Source organism: Scyliorhinus torazame, chromosome 4, assembly GCF_047496885.1.
Source record: "Scyliorhinus torazame isolate Kashiwa2021f chromosome 4, sScyTor2.1, whole genome shotgun sequence".
Classification (NCBI taxonomy): Eukaryota; Metazoa; Chordata; class Chondrichthyes; order Carcharhiniformes; family Scyliorhinidae; genus Scyliorhinus; species Scyliorhinus torazame.
Window position 1 is genome coordinate 324,927,507 of NC_092710.1, and position 20,132 is coordinate 324,947,638.

At 48.9% G+C, this 20,132-nt stretch overlaps 1 protein-coding gene across 4 annotated transcripts in view; it reads right to left on the reverse strand.

Moving 5' to 3' along the window:
- daam2 (dishevelled associated activator of morphogenesis 2) overlaps positions 1-20,132 on the reverse strand; it is a 458,630-nt gene that overhangs the window by 188,723 nt on the left and 249,775 nt on the right. For all 4 annotated transcript variants that reach the window (XM_072500175.1, XM_072500172.1, XM_072500174.1 and 1 more), the window contains one exon: positions 3,725-3,799. In XM_072500175.1, coding sequence (XP_072356276.1) covers positions 3,725-3,799 — 75 coding nt within the window. The remainder of the gene's footprint in view (positions 1-3,724; positions 3,800-20,132) is intronic.

A 20,132-nucleotide genomic window follows, 5' to 3' on the forward strand; every position in this document is an offset into this window, starting at 1 on the left:
AAGGTGGCCAGAGTTAGAAAGGGCCAGAGGGAAAGGCAGGCAGAGGGTTTGGTCTTCCGAACCTGGGGCGAAATTCTCCCCCAACGGCGCGATGTTCGCCGACTGGCGCCAAAGACGGCGCCAATCAGACGGGCATCGCGCCGGCCCAAAGGTGCGGAATTCTCCGCATCTTTGGCGGCCTAGCCCCAACATTGAGGGGCTAGGCCGACGCCGGCGGGATTTCCGCCCCGCCAGCTGGCGGAAATGGCGTTTGTTGCCCTGCCAGCTGGCGCGGAAATGCAGCGCATGCGCGGGAGCGTCAGCGGCCGCTGTCAGTTTCCCGGCGCATGCGCGGGAGTGTCAGCGGCCGCTGTCAGTTTCCCGCGCATGCGCAGTGGGGAGAGTCTCTTCCGCCTCTGCCATGGTGGAGGCCGTGGCGAAGGCGGAAGGGAAAGAGTGCCCCCACGGCACAGGCCCGCCCGCGGATCGGTGGGCCCCGATCGCGGGCCAGGCCACCGTGGGGGCACCCCCCGGGGTCAGATCGCCCCGCGCCCCCCCCCCCAGGACCCCGGAGCCCGCCCACGCCGCCTGGTCCCGCCGGTAAATACCAGCTTTGATTTACGCCGGCGGGACAGGCAATTTCTGGGCGGGACTTCGGCCCATCCGGGCCGGAGAATCCAGCGGGGGGTCCCGCCAACCGGCGCGGCCCGATTCCCGCCCCATCTCCGGTACCGGAGACTTCGGCGGGGGCGGGGGCGGGATTCACGGCAGCCAACGGCCATTCTCCGACCCGGCAGGGGGTCGGAGAATGACGCCCCTGATGTATTACTACTGGACAGCGAATATGGAGAAGGTGCGGAGCTGGATTAGAGGGGTTGATTCCCAGTGGGTCAGAATGGAGGAGAGTTTGTGCAGGGGGTCGGGATTGAAAGCACAATAACAGCGCCGCTCCAGATAGCCCCGGGGAAATACTCAGGGAGTCCAGTAATAATACCTTCATTGAGAATTTGAAGGCAGTTTCGCCAACACTTCGGGTTGGGGGCAGGGTCAAGGGAAATGCCGATTTGGGGACCCACAGATTTGAGCCAAGGAGGTGGGTTGGAAATTTTCGGAAATGGGAGGAGAAGGGGATTAAGACACTAAAAGATTTGTTTCTTCGGGGTCGGTTTGCAGGATTGAAGGAGCTCGAAGTGAAGTATGGGCTGGAGCAGGGAGAAGTGTTTAGATACATGCAGGTTCGAGATTTTGCCAGAAAGGAGATACAGAGCTTCCCGGTGGAGCCGGCCTCCACATTGAAATGAAATGAAAATCGCTTATTGTCACAAGTAGGCTTCAAATGAAGTTACTGTGAAAAGCCCCTAGTCGCCACATTCCGACGCCTGTTCGGGGAGGCTGGTACGGGAATTGAACCGTGCTGCCGGCCTGCCTTGGTCTGCTTTAAAGGCCAGCTATTTAGCCCAGTTTGCTAAACCATGGTGGATGTGCTGACAACAGGGGGACTGGAGAAGGGGGTAGTGTCAGTGGTTTACGGAGCTATTTTGGAAGAGGAGAAGGCACCACTGGAAGGGATCAAAGCAAAGTGGGAGGAAGAATTGAGAGAGGATATGGAGGATGGGTTCTGGTGTGAGGTGCTCCGGATGGTGAATGCCTGCACTTCGTGCGCGAGGTTGGGGTTGATACAGCTGAAGGTGGTATGCAGAGCACACCTCACGAGGGCGAGGATGAGCCGAATCTTTGAAGGAGTAGAAGATGTGTGTGAACGCTGCGGGGGGGCCCCGCTAATCATGTTCATATGTTTTGGTCCTGTCCAAAGCTAGAGGATTACTGGAAGGAGGTTTTAGGGTAATTTCTAAAGTGGTACACGTGAAACTGGACCCGGGCCCTTGGGAGGCCATATTCGGGGTGTCGGACCAGCCAGGGTTGGAAACTGGTGCGGAGGCAGATGTTGTAGCCTTCGCCTCGTTGATCGCCCAAAGGCGGATCCTGGTGGGTTGGAGAGCAACCTCTCCACCCTGTGCCATGGTGTGGCGGGGGGATCTGTTGGAATTCTTGACTCTTGAGAAGGTTAAGTTTGAACTGAGGGGAAGGATGGAGAAGTTCTACAATTCATGGGCATTATTCATTATGCACTTTCAAGAACTGGATAACATCGAACATTAGTTGGGGCCGGTGGGTGGGAGGGTTGGGGGGAGGGGGGCTAATGTTAATGGCGACTATGGGTAATCCCTAATTCCTTTGTGTCATTTGTTGTGTGAACATGCGGGCTAATGTTTGGGGTTTGGTGGGAGGATGGGATCGTTGTTATTGATATGGGGATTGACATATTTGTTACTAATTATTGTGTTTTGTTGGTGGGTGTAAATTTGGGAGAAAATGTGAAAAAGGAGGAGAATAAAAAATATATATTTTTAAAAACCCTCTTCCTTCGCCAAGCTTTCGGTCTCCTATCTCAATACCTATCACATTTTGTTCGGTGATCACTTGAACGAAACGTGTTGGGATGTTTCACTGTGCTAAACGCACGATATATATGTTGTTCCTGGGAGTGGGCTCCAGATTGTTTCATAGGTTGCGCCGTGGGCTGCAACTTCTCAAAGATATTTAGAGGAATAAAATAGATGCAGGATGGGAAATAGAAATGAGCAAAGGAATATTTATTGCCTTCACTGAACTCTCCGTGTGTGCTCAAGGCAGCTTGTTGTTGAAAGGCGGCAGTCTACTTTCTATAACTTTGGCGGCGAGTGCAGTAAGCAATGGGTAGATGCCTTCCGCAGGTTTTCCGCGGAGAGATGTCACCAGTCAGGAGCTTAACAACAGGTACACACGGCCTCTTTCCTGTCGGAATTTTGAGCCAGTTGTTTGCTTTATAAATGTTTTATGGTGGAATGCATCGCTCTCCCACACCTGGGACCGTTGCGGCTTGCGGCCGCGACGCCTGGGGTATGTCAAGCTCTTTGCTCGAGCGGTTCTGACAAAGGACCCTCACACCGAGCATTCACAGGTCTTTGCTCTTGCACCAAATTTACTGGTTGTTATTTAATTGACAGGGTAGAGGGAAAGGAAAGCTATCGGTGCTTCCCCTGGTGGGCGACGGTCCAAAAACAAGTGGGAAATTAAATTAGAGCATCCGGGGGGTGACGTCAGAAAAACAGTTCTTCGTACAAAGGCTAATGGAAATCAGAAACTCTCTCCCCAAAAGGCTGTTAGGACTGGTGGATCAATGGAAAAATTCAAAACGGAGATTTTTCTTGGACAGGGGTATTAAGGGAATCAAAGCGGGTTGATGCAGTTCAGGTACAAATCAGACATGATCTAATCGAATGACGAAACAGACTCGAGGGCCCACTTCTGAAAGACGGGGAGTCAAAATGGAAGTCTGGAATGGAAGTGAGTAGAAGTGGGGGAGATTTTTTTTTTCCCTCAACACAATTAAACTCTGGAGCGACTTAAAAAGCCTATTGCCTGTCTTGCCCCCACATTCAGAGCCTAAATTCAGGGGCCCACCATTGAATGGGTTTCCCGGGGAAGCTGAAGAGGTTGGGAGAGATGAAGGGGTGCGGTGAGAAGGCTGGAGGAAGGGGATTGAGGCTTGTTCCACACCACAGCACCATCCGATCCCTAATCACAGCAAAGGGGATCGTATGACTAGATAGTCAGGTGGCAAATTCTCCAGCAACTCGACAGATGTATTCACAGATTAACAGAGCAGTGATGGTTGAGTTTGCCTCTAAAACATTTCACTTACTGCAGCCATGGAGTTGATGCGGTCAATGTAGTAATCAGGCCAACTGGTGGCCTGCTTGTTGGGGTCATCTTGTTCCTAGAAAGCAAGGCATGACATGTAGTTAAAATTTAGATTATAATATTTTCCCACTCACCAGCACACAAATGTCATGGTACAGTATTGCAATTACACAGAATTGTAGAGTGGTATGATGTCAGTGGTTTCCCCCCTCGTTCTTTGGGTGGCACAATGGCATAGTGGTTAGCACTGCTGCCTCACAGTGCCAGGGACCCAGCTCCAATTCCGGCCTCGGGTCACTGTCTGTGCGGAGTTTGCACTTTCTCTCCGAGTGTGCGTGGGTTTCCTCCGGGTGCTCCGGTTTCCTCCCACAATCCAAAGACGTGCAGGTTAGGTGGATTGGCCGTGATAAATTGCCCCTTAGTATCCAAAAGGTTAAGTGGGGTTACGGAGAGAGGGTGGACCTTGGTAGGGTGCTCTTTCGGAGTGTCAGTGCAGATTCAATGGGCCGAATGGTCTCCTTCTGCACTGTAGGGATTCTATAATGTACAGAACAGCAAGGTATTCTACTACAGCAGGACATAGCATTGGAAAGACATAACATGTGGAACGGTTTCACCCCAGCAGGAGGCCATTCAGCCTCTTGTGCCCTTGGTAGCTCTGTACAAAAGAAATTCACCCAGTGTCACTTCCCCCTCTTTTCCCCACAGCCCTACAAATTGTTCTTTCTCAGAAAATGATCCAATTCTCTTTTGAATGCCATAATAGGAACATAGGAACGGGAGTGGGTCTTTCGGCCCGTCGACCCTGCTACGTCATTTAACACATAGAACATAGAATAGTACAGCACAGTACAGGCCCTTCGGCCCACGATGTTGTGCTGACCATTTATCCTGATCTAAGATCAACCTAACCTACACCCCTTCAATTTACTGCTGTCCATGTGCCTGTCTAAGAGTCGCTTAAATGTCCCTAATGACTCTGACTCCACCACCTCTGCTGGCAGTGCATTCCATACATCCACCACTCTCTGTATAAAGAAACTACCTCTGACATCTCCCCTATACCTTCCTCCAATCACCTTAAAATTATGTCCCCTCGTGACAGCCATTTCCACCCTGGGGAAAAGTCTCTCGCTATAATACGATCATGGTTAATCGGACATTTCATGCCTTTTCCACCCACTATCCCCATAACGTTTTATTATTGTTCATCATACTCCAGGTGCGGTCTAACCAAGATCCTAAAGAATTGAAGCAAAACCTCACCAACCCAGTACTCAAATCCTCTGGCGATAAAGGCTAACATTCCATCAGTCTTTCTAATTTTGTGCTGCGCCTGCATGACTAAATTAGCCTCCTCAGGAGAAGGCATCACTTCTGGTTCGTTTGCCACGTCGCATTAAACCTGAGTCAAAAAACTCCATGAATTCAAACAACTCCATCAAATTTCTTCGCTGCTCTTGGGAGAGCAACCCTAGATTTTACAATCAATCCACATAAACCCTCATCCCAGAAACCATTCCAGTGAAACTATTCAGTGACCCCCCCTCTGGTTCACTAATGTCATTTCGGGATAGAAGGCAGCCATCCTTGCCTGTCTGGCCTTCTGAAATGGCCTAGAGTGGGGGCGGCACGGTGGCACAGCGGTTACCACTACTGCCTCACAGGGCCAGGGACCCAGGTTCGATTCCGGCCTTGGGTAACTGTCTGTGTGGCGTTTACACGTTCTCCCCTTGTCTGCGTGGGTTCCCTCTGGGTGCTCCGGTTTAACTCCCCCAAGTCCCAACATGTGGAGGTTAGGTAGATTGGCCATGCTAAATTGCCCATTAGTGTCCAAATATGTGCAGGTTAGGTGGGGTTACGGGGTTATGGGGAAAGGTTGGGGGAATGGGCCTAGGTAGGGTGCTCTTTCAGAGCGTCAGTGCAGACTCGATGGGTCGAATGGGCTCCTTCTGCACTGTAGGGATTCTATGGATTCTCTTCTATGAATCGACACCTCTTTTTGGAATCGTACACAACAGTGCAGTTAGGGCCAAATGTGCCTTGTACACATGTTTAGTATAACTCCTTGGCTGTCAAATATTTATCCCACTATTTATAAAGCCGGGGATGCCACCTGTTTGATTAATTGTTTTATTCACCTGACCCGCCATCATCAATAAGCTGTGAACAAGCACCCGCAAAGGTTAAAGTCAGGGATTCACGGTTCACTTTAAAATCGAACCACTCAGTACGACTGAGGCTACTAGAGGTCAACATGATACAGAATAGCACGGTACAGTACAGCACGGTACAGTACGGCACGGACCAGTATAGCATGGTACAGTATGGCACAGTACAGTACGGTATGGTACAGTACAGCACGGTACAGTACGGCACGGACCAGTATAGCATGGTACAGTATGGCATAGTACAGTACGGTATGGTACAGTACAGCACGGTACAGTACGGCACGGTACAGTATGGCACGGTACAGTTTAGCACTGTGCAGTACGGCACGGTACAGTACAGCACGGTAGCGTACGGCACGGTACAGTGTGGCATGGTACAGAATAACATGGTGCAGTATGGCACGCTACAATATAGCATGGTCCAGTGAGGCATGGTACAGTATGGAACGGTACAGTATAGCATGGTATAGTATGGCACGGTACAGTGTGGCACAGTACAGAATATCATGATACAGTGTGGCACGGTACAGTACGGTATGGTACAGAATAGCACGGTACAGAATAACACGGTACAGTACGGTATGGTTCAGAACAGCACGGTACAGTATAGCACGGTACAGTGTGGCACGGTACAGAATAGCACGGTTCAATACAGTACAGCACAGTACAGTGTAGCACGGTACAGTGTGGCACGGTACAGAATAGCACGGTACAGTACGGCATGGTACAGTATGGCACAGTACGGTATGACGTGGTAAAGTATGGCACGGTACAGTATGGTATGGTACCGCACAGTACAGTACAGAATAGCATGGTACAGAATGGCACGGCACAGTACGGTACGGTAGAGTATAACACGGTACAGAATGGCATGGTACAGAATAGCAAGACATGGTACAGTATAGCCCAGTACAGTATGGCAGGTACAGTACAGCACAGTACAGTACAGCATGGTACAGCACAGTACAGCATGGTACACTATAGCACGGTACAGTATAGCATGGTACAGTTCAGTATGGTAATGTGTGGCACGGTACATTATTGCACCGTACAGTACGGCACGGTACAGTATGACACGGTACAGTATGGCACAGTACAGTATTGCACGGTACAGTACAGCATGGTACAGTACGACACAGTACAGTATGGCACGGTACAGTATTGCACGGTACAGTACAGCATGGTATAGTATGACACAGTACAGTATGACACGGTGCAGTACGACATGGTAATGTATGGCATGGTACAGTACAGCACAGTACAGTATAGCACGGTACAGTATAGCACAGTACAGTATGGCACAGTACAGTATGGCACTGTATAGTATTGCACTGTATAGTATAGCACAGTACAGTATAGCATGGTACAGTATGACATGGTACAGTACGGCATGGTAATGTGTGGCACGGTACAGTATGGCACGGTACAGTATAGCACAGTACAGTATGGCACTGTATAGTATGGTATGGTACAGTATAGCACTGTTTAGTATGGCACAGTACAGTATGGCACTGTATAGTATGGCATGGTACAGTATAGCATTGTTCAGTATGGCACAGTACAGTACAGAATGGTACAGTATAGCATGGTACAGTATAGCATGGGTCAATATGGCACAGTACAGTATAGCACCGTTCGGCACGGTACAGTATTGAATGGTACAATATAGCATGGTACAGTATGGCATGTTACAGTGTTGCATGGTAATGAATGGCACTGTGCAGTATGGCACAGTACAGTATAGCATGGTACAGCGTAATGTGGTACAGTATGCACCGTAAAGTGGGGCATGGTACAGTATAGCATGGTACAGTATAGCATAGTACGGTGTGGCATGGTACAGTACGGCATGGTATAGTTTGGTATGGTACATTATGGTACGGTACAGTGTAGCACAGTACGGTGTGGCACAGTACAGTATGGCATGGTAGAGTTTGGCAAGGTACAGTATAGCATGGTACAGTATGACACAGTACAGGATGGCACAGTACAGTACAGCATGGTACAGTACGGCATGGTACAGTTCGGCAAGGTTCAGTATAGCATGGTACAGTACGGCACAGTACAGTATGACACGGTACAGTATGGCACAGTACAGTACAGCCTGGTACAGTTCGGCAAGGTTCAGTATAGCATGGTACAGTACAGCACAGTACAGTATGAAATGAAATGAAAATTGCTTATTGTCACGAGTCGGCTTCAATGAAATTACTGTGAAAAGCCCCTAGTCACCACATTCCGGCGCCTGTTCGGGGAGGCTGGTACGGGAATCAAACCGTGCTGCTGGCCTGCCTTGGTCTGCTTTAAAAGCCAGCGATTTAGCCCAGTGTGCTAAACCAGCCCCTGACACGTGTGCTAAACCAGCCCGTGACACGGTACATTTCAGCAAGGTACAGTGTAGCATGGTACAGTATGGCACGGTAAGTACGGCACGGTAAGTACGGCACAGTATACTTCAGCAAGGTACAGTATAACTCAATACAGTACAGCATGGTACAAACACCACAGTATTGCACGGTACAGTATGGCACAGTACAGTATAGTACAGTACAGTATGGCATTATACAGTATAGCACAGTACAGCATGGCACACTACAGTATAACACAGTACAGTATGGGACGGTACCGTATGGCACGGTACAGTTTGGCACGGTACAGTATGGCACAATACAGTATGGCACAATACAGTATGGCACTGCACAGTATAGCATGGTACAGTCTGGCATGATACAGTATGGCACGGTACAGTATAGCATGGTACAGTATGGCACGATTCAGTATGGTGCAGTACAATATAGCATGGTACAACATGGCATGATACAGTATGGCACAGTACAGTATAGCATGATACAGTACAGCATGGTACAGTATGGCAATGTACAGTGTAGCACAGTACAGTATGGCATGGTACAGTATAGAATGGTACAGTATGGCATGATACAGTATGGCACAATACAGTATAGCATGGTACAGTATGGCACGATACAGTATGGTGCAGTACAGTATAGCATGGTACAGTACAGCATGGTATACTATGGCACAGTACAGTATGGAGCAGTACAGTATGGCACAGTACAGTATGGTGCAGTTCAGTCTCGCATGGTACAGTATAGCATGGTATAGAATGGCACGATATAGTATGGTGCAGTATAGCATGGTACAGCATGGCACGATACAGTATGGTGCAGTATAGTATAGAATGGTACAGTATGGCACAATACAGTATGGCACAGTACAGTATAGCATGGTACAGTATAGCACGATACAGTATGGTGCAGTACAGTATAGCATGGTACAGTATAGCATGGTATAGTATGGCATGGTACAGTATAAACCAGCAAAATAAAGGTTGTCTTGCGCCCTTTCTTATTCCAAAATAGCAACCGGGATCCATAGCAGGAAATTTCTGTCCACATTACTTCCACTGTTTAGCCATTAATTAATACCCTTTACATGCAGAGATTTGTACCTTTGGTTTGCCCTCTCCTGAAAGCACTGTCTTATGAACATGCAAATCAGGAGCAGGAGTCGGCCACTCGGCCCCTCCTACCTGCTCTGCCATGCAGTCAGATCATGACTGATCCAATTTTAAGCTCAACTTCAAATTCCTGCCTATCCCCGATAACCTTCCCCTCCCCCCCCCCCCCGAAAGCTTACCACAAATCGACCTATTTCTGCCTTAAATATATTTGAAGACTGTCTCAGCCATATCTTGAGGAAGAGAATGCCAAAGTCTCACAACCCTCTGAGAGAAAAAATATTTCCTCAACTCTTGACTTAAATGGGCGACCCCTTATTTTCAAACGGTAGGTTCTGTTCACACTGGATTGCAGGTCCAGTGACCCTCTCCCTCTGCGTCACCCATGTGGCTGGTACCCAGGCGTGAGGGTAAGTGGTGAATGTTCATCCGCTAACACCGCTACCTCTGGCCTCGCCTGATGCTAGCCACACACCCAGTTTCCAGCAGGAATCGCTGGATGGCGTTTGGGAGTTTCCGACCCTGACTCAGGGACGTGGAGCTGAATTTGTATCCAGTCCAATGAACTTGACGCAGCCTCGGTGTGGGGACCTCACTGCCCTGTCCGCTTCTGTAACACGCAGCACGGGACGTTTTCGCACGGGGCTTTTCGTAATGTGAAAATAAAGAAAAGCTGAACCACACCATTAGTCACAGGTGAGTTCTTCATTCATCTCCTTGCTGCTGTGTGCAAAATAGCGTCATGCATTGTATTTCAAATTAATTCACTCTGTGTGAGATGCTTCTGAGAGGTGAGATGTAGATGCTTTACAAAGGCAAGCTCTTTTGAAAGTCAACGTCAAAGATGGGTAATTGATGTACTGTGATTTAGACTGTGGCAGCCCCAGGAAGTCCAGGGGGAGAAGGAGGTCTTTCACTTCAGTCTCCAATCTCTGATTGCAGGCACGTTCTGAATTAAGAATGTTTCCCTACGTAACAACAGTGACTACAGTTCATAAGTAATTCATTGACTGTGGAAAGCAGGGGGACATTCTCTGGTCATGAAAAATTTAATATAAATTCTACTTATTTGTTTCTTCTTTCCACCTCATTAAGTAACATTTTGCAAACCTACAGGTAGTGCTGGGGAGCATTATCCTGCACGTATACTGCTGCTCAATAACACCGCGCACAACTCTGCTGCTGAAGCCCTCACTCACATCATTGTAGCCCCTGGTCTAGAACATTTCAATGTGCGTCTGACCGAGCCACCCCTCTCCACCACCACCAACCCACCTTGCGTCCTTAGTAAACGTGAGCTCATTCAAACTTCTACTGCCTGTGCCTTAACTCACACGTTTTAAGGAGGGAATAGTGGAGTTGCAGCTCAACACAGGTCCACCAATGATGCAACGATTTTTAAAAAATCAGCGAGGTGCAAGAGGCCAGGAGCAGAGAGCCCTCGGACGATTGTGAGGCTGAAGCAGTTCACAGGGTTAGGGAGCAGCGAGGTCATGGAGGAACTTGGGAAAAGGCGTGGGGCACGATCCTCCGGCCACGCTGTGTCGGAAAAGCAGCTCGCTGTGGCGCGGCGTGACCGTTGAAAGCCGGGAGATCCCGCTACCAGGATCTACCATTGCTGGGTGTGGAGGGGTGCGGGGGTTGGCCAGGGGACCCTCTCATATTGTGTTTGGGCTGGGCGGGGCAGGTCAGGGAATTTTTTGCAGGCCTCGGAGATCTGCAACGGGGAGTTCCAGCAAGGGGAGCTCCCCATTGTAAAAAACGGGGCTCTGTGCGGCCTCGGCCCTGCATCCCCCGTTCGGGCCTCTTATTCAAAGCAAGTCATGTTGAATAGCCACGTGTTTCTTGGCCTGGAAACACGTGGCTAAATGCGCTCCCTCGGTGACTTTGTTCCCTTTGGGGAAGATCGCGCCCACGGTGATTTTAAAATCAAGGTGTTGCCTGAGGACATTTAAGTGTCAACCACATTGCTGTGGGTTTGGAGTCACATGTAGGCCAGGCCAGGTAAGGACGGCAGATTTCCTTCCCATTAGTGAACCGGAGGGGTTTTTACGATAATCAACAAATGGTTTCACGGGCATCATCAGATATGTAATTCCAAATTTTTACTCAATTCAGATTTCACCGGGAGTGATGGGAAAGGTCGCCCAGAATACTCTGTCCAAATTCTGGCCCGCCCTCCTGATTACATCATTGGGAAAGGTTCAGCGGAGGGCCAGAATCCTGGTTTAACGCACGTTTCCTGCTCAAAGATGAGGAGCTGGACTTGTGTACTTTAGAAAGTATTAACTCAGGGTTGAGTTGGTTGAGGTCCACTCCCTCCACCAGTGACGTAGCCGTGTGTGCCATCGACAAGATGCACTGCAGGGAACTCATCAAGGTTCCTTACACAGCAGCCTCCAAGCCCACAACTGCTACCATATAGAAGGATAAGGACAGCAGGCAAATGGGGACCCCCAAGACACTACTACCCTGACTTGGAAATACATCGCTAATCCTTCACTGTCACTGGGTCAAAATTCAGGACCTCCCTCCCTAACAGCACTGTGGGTGTACCTACACCTCAGGAATTGCAGCGGTTCAAGAAGACAGCTCACCACCGCCTTCTCAAGGGTGACTAGGGATGGGCAATAAATGCTGGCCGAGCCAGCGACTCCCACATCCCGGAAATGTTTTTTATCATTCGTTGATGGGACGTGGGTGCCGCAGACTGTGCCAGCATTTATTGCCCATCCCTAATTGCCCTTGAGGGGCCAGTTAAGATTCAACCACATTGCTGTGTGTCTGGAGTCACATGGAGGCCAGACCAGGTAAGGATGGCAAATTTCTTTCCCTAAAGGACATTAGTGAATCAGATGGGTTTTTACAACAATCGACTATGGTTTCATGGTCATCATTAGACTTTTAATCCCAGATTTTTATTGAATTCAAATGTCACCATCTGTAGTGGCAGGATTTGAACTGGGGCCCCAGAGTATTGCTCTGGGTCTCTGGTTTACTATTCCAGTGACAATACCACTACGCCACCACCTCCCTTATAGGTGGCACGGTAGCATAGTGGTTAGCACTGTTGCTTCACAGCTCCAGGGTCCCAGGTTCAATTCCTAGCTTGGGTCACTGTCTGTGCGGAGTCTGCACATTCTCCCCGTGTCTGCGTGGGTTTCCTCCGGGTGCTCCGGTTTCCTCACACAAGTCCCTAAAGAGGTGCTGTTAGGTGAGTTGGACATTCTGAATTCTCCCTCAGTGTACCCGAACAGGTGCCGAAATGTGGCGACTAGGGGCTTTTCACAGTAACTTCACTGCAGTGTTAATGTACATTGAACATAGAACATCACAGCACCGTACAGGCCCTTCGGCCCTCGATGTTCCGCCGACCTGTGAAACCACTCTAAAGCCCATCTACACTATTCCCTTATCATCCATATGTTTATCCAATGACCATTTAAATGCCCTTAATGTTGGCGAGCCCACTACTGTTGCAGGCAGAGCATTCCACGCCCTTACTATTCTCTGAGTAAAGAACCTACCTCTGACACCTGTCCTATATCTATCTCCCCTCAATTTAAAGCTATGCTCCCTCGTGCTAGACATCACCATCTGAGGAAAAAGGCTCTCAATGTCCACCCTATCTAATCCTCTGATCATCTTGTATGCCTCAATTAAGTCACCTCTTAACCTTTTTCTCTATAACGAAAACAGCCTCAAGTCCCTCAGCCTTCCCTCATAAGATCTTCCCTCCATACCAGGCAACATTCTGGTAAATCTCCTCTGCACCCTTTCCAATGCTTCCACATCCTTCCTATAATGCGGCGACCAGAATTGCACGCAATACTCCAAATGTGGCCGTACCAGAGTTTTGTACAGCTGCAACATGTCCTCATGGCTCCGAAACTCAATCCCTCTACCAATAAAAGCTAACACACCGTACGCCTTCTTAACAACCCTCTCAACCTGAGTGGCAACTTTCAGGGATCTATGTACATGGACACCGAGATCTCTCTGCTCAGCCACACTGCCAAGAATCTTACCATTAGCCCAGTACTCTGTCTTCCTGTTATTCATTCCAAAATGAATCACCTCACACTTTTCTGCATTAAACTCCATTTGCCACCTCTCAGCCCAGCGCTGCAGCTTATCTATGTCCCTCTGTAACTTGTAACATCCTTCCGCACTGTCCACAACTCCACCGACTTTAGTGTCATCTGCAAATTTACTCAATCATCCTTTTACGCCCTCCTCCAAGTCATTTATAAAAATGACAAACAGCAGTGGCCCCAAAACAGATCCTTGTGGTACACCACTAGTAATTGGACTCCAGGCTGAACATTTCCCATCAACGACCACCCTTTGTCTTCTTCCAGCTAGCCGATTTCTGATCCAAACTGCTAAATCACCCTGAATCCCATGCCTCCGTATTTTCTGCAATAGCCTACCGTGGGGAACCTTATCAGACGCTTTACTGAAATCCATATACACCACATCAACTTCTTTAGCCTCGTCCTCCTGTTTGGTCACCTTCTCAAAGAACTCAATGAGGTTTGTGAGGCACGACCTACCCGTCACAAAACTGTGTTGACTATCTCTAATCAAATTATTCCTTTCCAGATGATTAAACATCCTATCCCTTATAAACCTTTCCAAGACTTTGCCCACAACAGAAGTAAGGCTCACTGGTCTATAGTTACCGGGGTTGTCTCTACTCCCCTTCTTGAACAAGCAGACAACATTTGCAATCCACCAGTCTTCTGGCACTATTCCTGTAGACAATGGTGACATAAAGATCAAAGCCAAAGGCTCAGCAATCTCCTCCCTAGCTTCCCAGAGAATACTAGGATAAATCCCATCCGGCCCAGGGGACTTATCTATTTTCACACTTTCCAGAATTGCTAACACCTCCTCCTTATGAACCTCAAGCCCTTCTAGTCTAGTAGCCTGTATCTCAGTATTATCCTTGACAAAATTATCTTTTTCCTGTGTGAATACTGACGAAAAATATTCATGTAGCACCTCTCCTATCTCCTCGGACTCCACGCACAACTTCCCACTACTGTCCTTGACTGGCCCTACTCTTACCCTAGTCATTCTTTTATTCCTGACATATCTATAGAAAGCTTTAGGGTTATCCTGGATCCTACCTGCCAAAGACTCCTCATGTCCCCCTGGCTATTCTTAGCTCTCTCTTTAGGTCCTTCCTCGCTAACTTGTAACTCTCGAGCGCCCTAACTGAACCTTCACGTCTCATCTTTACATAAGCCTCCTTCTTCCTCTTGACAAGTGATTCAACTACTTTAGTAAACCACGGTTCCCTCGCTCGACCACTTCCTCCCTGCCTGACAGGTACATACTTACCAAGGTCACGCAGTAGCTGTTCCTTGAACAAGCTCCACATTTCAATTGTGCCCATCCCCTGCAGTTTCCCTCCCCATCCGATGCATCCTAAGTCTTGCCTCATCGCATCATAATCGCTTTTCCCCCAGATATAACTCTTGCCCTGCGGTATATACCTATCCCTTTCCATCACTAAAGTAAACATAATCGAATTGTGGTCACTATCACCAAAGTGCTCACCTACCTCCAAATCTAACACCTGTCCTGGTTCATTATCCAGTACCAAATCCAATATGGCCTTGCCTCTCGTTGGCCTATCTACATACTGTGTCAGGAAACCCTTCTGCACACATTGGACAAAAACGGACCCATCTAAAGTACTCAAACTATAGCGTTTCCAGTCAATATTTGGAAAGTTAAAGTCCCCCATAACAACTACCCTGTTACTTTCGCTCCTATTGCAGAATCATCTTTCCAATCCTTTCCTCTACATCTCTGGAACTTTTCGGAGGCCTATAGAAAACTCCTAACTGGGTGACCTCTCCTTTCCTGTTTCTAACCTCAGCCCATACTACCTCAGTAGACGAGTCCTCATCAAACGTCCTTTCTGCCACCGTAATACTGTGCTTGACTAACAGTGTGTGACGCTAATAAAGATTTTTTTTTTTTAAATGAATAAAAGACAAAATAAAATAATGAAGGGATTAGATTCCCAGCACATGGAGAAATTATTTCGGTCATATAGGATTGACAGAACCAGGAGCCAAGCATATAAATTACACAAGAGAAGTGGGTTTGAAGTTCGGCGGTATAGGGTACTGCTTGACTCAAAGATTTTTTTTATTCGTTCATGGGATGTGGGCGACACTGGCTGGGCCAGCATTTATTGCCAATAGGTAAGGACATTTATGAGTCAACCAGATTGCTGTGGGTCTGGAGTCATATGTAGGCCAGACAGGTAAGGACGACAGATTTTCTTCCCTGAAGAACGTTAATGAACCAGATGGGTATTTACGACAATCGACAAATGGTTTTATGATTAGACTTGTAATTCCAGATTTTTATTGAATTCAAATGTCACCATCTGCCCTGGTGGGATTAGAACTCAGGTCCCCAGAGCATTAGCCTGGGTCTCTGGATTACTAGTCCAGTGACAATACCACTATGCCACTGCCTCAGGAATGGTAGATTTCCATGGGCACAGGCTGCTGACATTTGCAATGGCTGCTGATACGTCGTGTATCATCACTAGACCACTGGACTGATTCCTGACTGGAAAGGAAATTGCACCATGCAATACAAGTACAATTAATAAAAGTTGTGGTCAATGTGGTCAAATTTCGATTGCCGAGGGGGAAGCCAGGGAAACTTGCCAGAGCTATTTTTCCCTACAAGTGGAGCCCCTGCCAAGGAAAATAGGAGCAGGTTTATCTCACCATTCAGCCCATACGTCAAGCATCCAGTGCCGTTTTGAGAGGGCGTTCACAGGGCGTTGGTAGTGTGGCGCACAGGTCAAGATTTCTATCCCCAGTTTGTGCTGGATTTGGTTGTTATCAGACATAGGGAGCTGTAAGTGGCATCATCGACACAGGGTCAAAATGAACAGTCAAGGCTCCCGCTCCTGTTCACCATTCAGCGAGAATCGCCTGTAGCCTGCAATAGGGATGCTTCCCACATCCGAATAGCCAGCTCACTACGCAGGCACGAAGAATGGATTTCTCTGCAGTAACAGGTTTGGCTTCGACAGCTTTCCTGAGAAACACTGCGCCATTTTATTAGACGGAGCAAGTTAACCCTCAGATACAAAGAACAAAGAACAAAGAAATGTACAGCACAGGAACAGGCCCTTCGGCCCTCCAAGCCCGTGCCGACCATGCTGCCCGACTAAACTACAATCTTCAATAATTTATTGTCACAAGTAGGCTTCAAATGAAGTTTCTGTGAAAAGCCCCTCATCACCACATTCCACCGCCTGTTCGGGGAGGCTGGTACGGGAATTGAACCGTGTTGCTGGCCTGCCTTGGTCTACTTTAAAAGCCAGCTCTTTAGCCCTGTGCTAAACCTGCCCCATACACAAGTTTAAAGCTCTGTCAGGGGGCACTGCAGAGCCCGAATATTTTGTCCATTTCTTTCTTCCACCCTGACGGTCATCTGACTCAGATAAGCCTCGGCTGTTAAACTGTTAGTAAGGGACACAGTGCTTTCCATTAAACTCATTTGCTGTGCTGTGTGGTGATCTGCAGTACTTCCCCATCAGCTAAAAGAAAAGATTCTGGCCAGCATAGTGAATGAACAGTGGTATAAACTGTGGCGTTATTGAAGTCACGCGCTCCCGCATCGTACATGGCACCAACATGGCACAGCGGCAGCAAAGGGCAGCAAGAGACTGTGGAGAAATCCATAAGCTAGGAGCCTAAATCAATGTCTTTTGGAAAGACCTCGGACTGTGAGCTCCTCTGTGGTTCAAAGGGTAACACTCTCTGCTCTGACTCAGAGTTGTGGGTTCAGTTCCCACGCCAGAGACTTCAATACACAGCCGAGGCTGATACACATTCTCTCTGTGTCTACGTTGGTTTCCTTCTGGTTTCCTCCCACAGTCCCAAGATGTGCAGGTCAGGTGGATAGGCCATACTAAATTTCAACAGTCTCACAGTCCAATGACGTTCAGGTTAGCTGGATGGTCATGATCAATGTCTTCTCTCTCTCCCTTCAGCTTGAACATAGAATCCCTACAATGCAGAAGAAGGCCATTCGGTCCACCGGATTTGCACCGACCCTCTGAAAGAGCACCCTACCCAGGCCCTATCCCCGTAACATCGTAACCTCATCTCACCTGCACATACCTGGACTGTGGGGAGAAACCTAGGCAGTGGGTTCACAAGGCTAAGGAGTTGTAGGGGCACTGAGTGGGCACGGGCGAGGTTAGGCACAGATACTTGGGGGTCATCATGAAATGTCACAATTGCACTTGTCACCTTATTAAAACCTCTTATTGTTCACAACCTGTCACTCTCACTGTCTTTGACCTTCCTCCCATTGAGATAGGCCTTCACCCCCTTTGGTCATAGCTTCTCTCACAGGCCCTCGATGTAAGGGAAATGGTTAGGCCTACTCAAACCGAGAGTAATATACATCCAGGTAGGACTCTGGCATTAATCATTGATCCCTAGGCCCTTGTCTCTAATCCACTATTAATGCTATGATCAAAAGGATGTAGGCCCAAATCTCCTCACTGCAAGTCACCATCACCCTCTTGCTGTGACGGGCAAAGCAGACACAAGGGGCTGGATTCTCTGCCGGCGGGATGCTCCGTTTTGCCGGCAGACCGGCCGGTTTCCCGACGGCGTGGGGCTGCACCACAATGGGAAACCTCATTGACCAGCCGGCGTAACGGAGCATCCCGCCGGCGTGCTGAAGGAGAAATGTGGCGCGACGGGGCGGAGAATCCAGCCCGAGGACTCCCCAGGCCCTGCACCCTGAAGACCTGGTTTTCAAGTGGGCCTCCTCCCTTGGTGGCAGAGGGATCACGATGGTGCATCATTCCGAGATCTCATTGCTGTCAGACTCCTGGAAAGCCAATCCGTGAATTTTAAATTCTTACCCAGGCGCCCCTGCCCCACCTTTCCCCACCCCAGGCTGGTCACCCTCCCATCTTATATTACGGGGTCTCATCCAAGCAGCCCTTTAGGCCGGCTTCCCTCAGCCTCATCACAACCTTCCCCCCCCCACCTCATCAGCCCTGCACCCACAGCCGCCCCATACCCCCACGCCACTGGCACCTGTATAACTCAGCACTCATTTTTGTTTCCTGATAACACAGCCTGCAGACTGAGACAGCACTCTGAGAACATTTGAAAATACACAGCCTGCAGGCTTCAGGACGACAGACACCAGCCGCCAGCCCCATCCCAGAGGAGTTCCCCTCCCCCGGCTCAATACCCTCCAACCACACCCCACTGGGGGTCAGCTAGTGGTAACTATCCCATCGTACACCCTGGGACAAGGCTCACCTCCTTCCTCCCTCTCAGTTTAAAAACCAGTATTATTTTGTGCCCATCAGACCTCACACTGCTGGGTGGGAAGATTCAATGAGGTCTGAAGATTTCAACTTTAAACTCGGGAATAATATTAAAATCGATTCGAATTCATTGAAGTAAGGCTTCACTCGGTCGGGGAGCGGCCCGGGAAGATCATGTTCCGAAATCTCACAGCCGCAAATCCCAGTTTTGGCCTCTCGCGGCATTTCGCGGCCGTGACGGGATTTGCGACCACGGCTCGCGGTCCTGCAGAATCGCGGCCAATGTCTCTCGTGTGAGGTATTGAACTGAGGCCCTCTCTAGCCCTGGCAATTGGACATAAGATCCACAGTGCTGTTGAAAGAGGGACAGGAGAGGGGGGGGGGGGGTTCTTCAGGGCATGATTGCCAACAATTATCCCTCAATCAATATCATTGATGTTTGTAGGAACCTGCTGTGTACAAATTGGCTGCAGAATTTCCTTCTTTACAACGATGATGTGAAGTGCATTGGGATGTCCACATTTAATGACTCGTTTGGAAGATGCCACCTCTAAATGTGCAGCTTTGCCTCAGTACCACGCTGGATTGCCAACCTGGACTTTGTGCTTCACTCTCGAAAGTTGAACCCAATAGCTCAAAGGTGAGAGTCCTGCTAGTTGTCACCTCCAACAGGCCTGCAATGGCATACTCGAGGGTCCGTGAGGAAATATTGTTCCCTCTGTTGAGGATCTCCTGCCTTCTGCTTAGGTTCACTGGATTAATTCCTGGGTTGCAGGGTTGCCTTATGAGGGACACTTTTTAAAAATTCATTTATGGGATGTGAGCGTCAATAGCCTAGGCCAGCCTTGTCCTTGAGAAGACAATGAAGGAATGGCAATACATTCCCAAGTCAGGATGGTGAGTGGCTTGGAGGACAACCTCCAGTGGGTGGGCTTCCCAGGAATCTGCTGCCTTTGTCCTTCCAGATGGCAGCAGTCATGGGTTTAGAAGGTACTGCATAAGGGACCTTGATAAGTTGCTGCAGTACATCTTGTAGATGGTGCACATGGCTGCCACTGTGCATTGGTGGTGGAGGGTTTGAATCTTTGTGGAAGGGGTGTCAACAAAGTGGGCTGCTTTGCCCTGGATGGTGTCGAGCTACTGGAGTGTTGTTGGAGCTGCACTCATCCAGGAAAGTGGAGAGTGACTCGCTGCAGGATTCCAAGCCCCTGACATGCTTTTGTAGCCCCAGTATTTATACGGCTGGTCCAGTTCAGTTTCTGATCAATGGTAACCCTCAGGAAGTTGATAGTGGGGGATTCAGTGACGGTAATGCCATTATTGAATGTCAAGGGGTGATGGTTAGATTCTCTTGTGTAGGAGATGGTCATTGCCTGGCACTTGCGTAGCATGAATGTTATTTGCCACTTGTCAG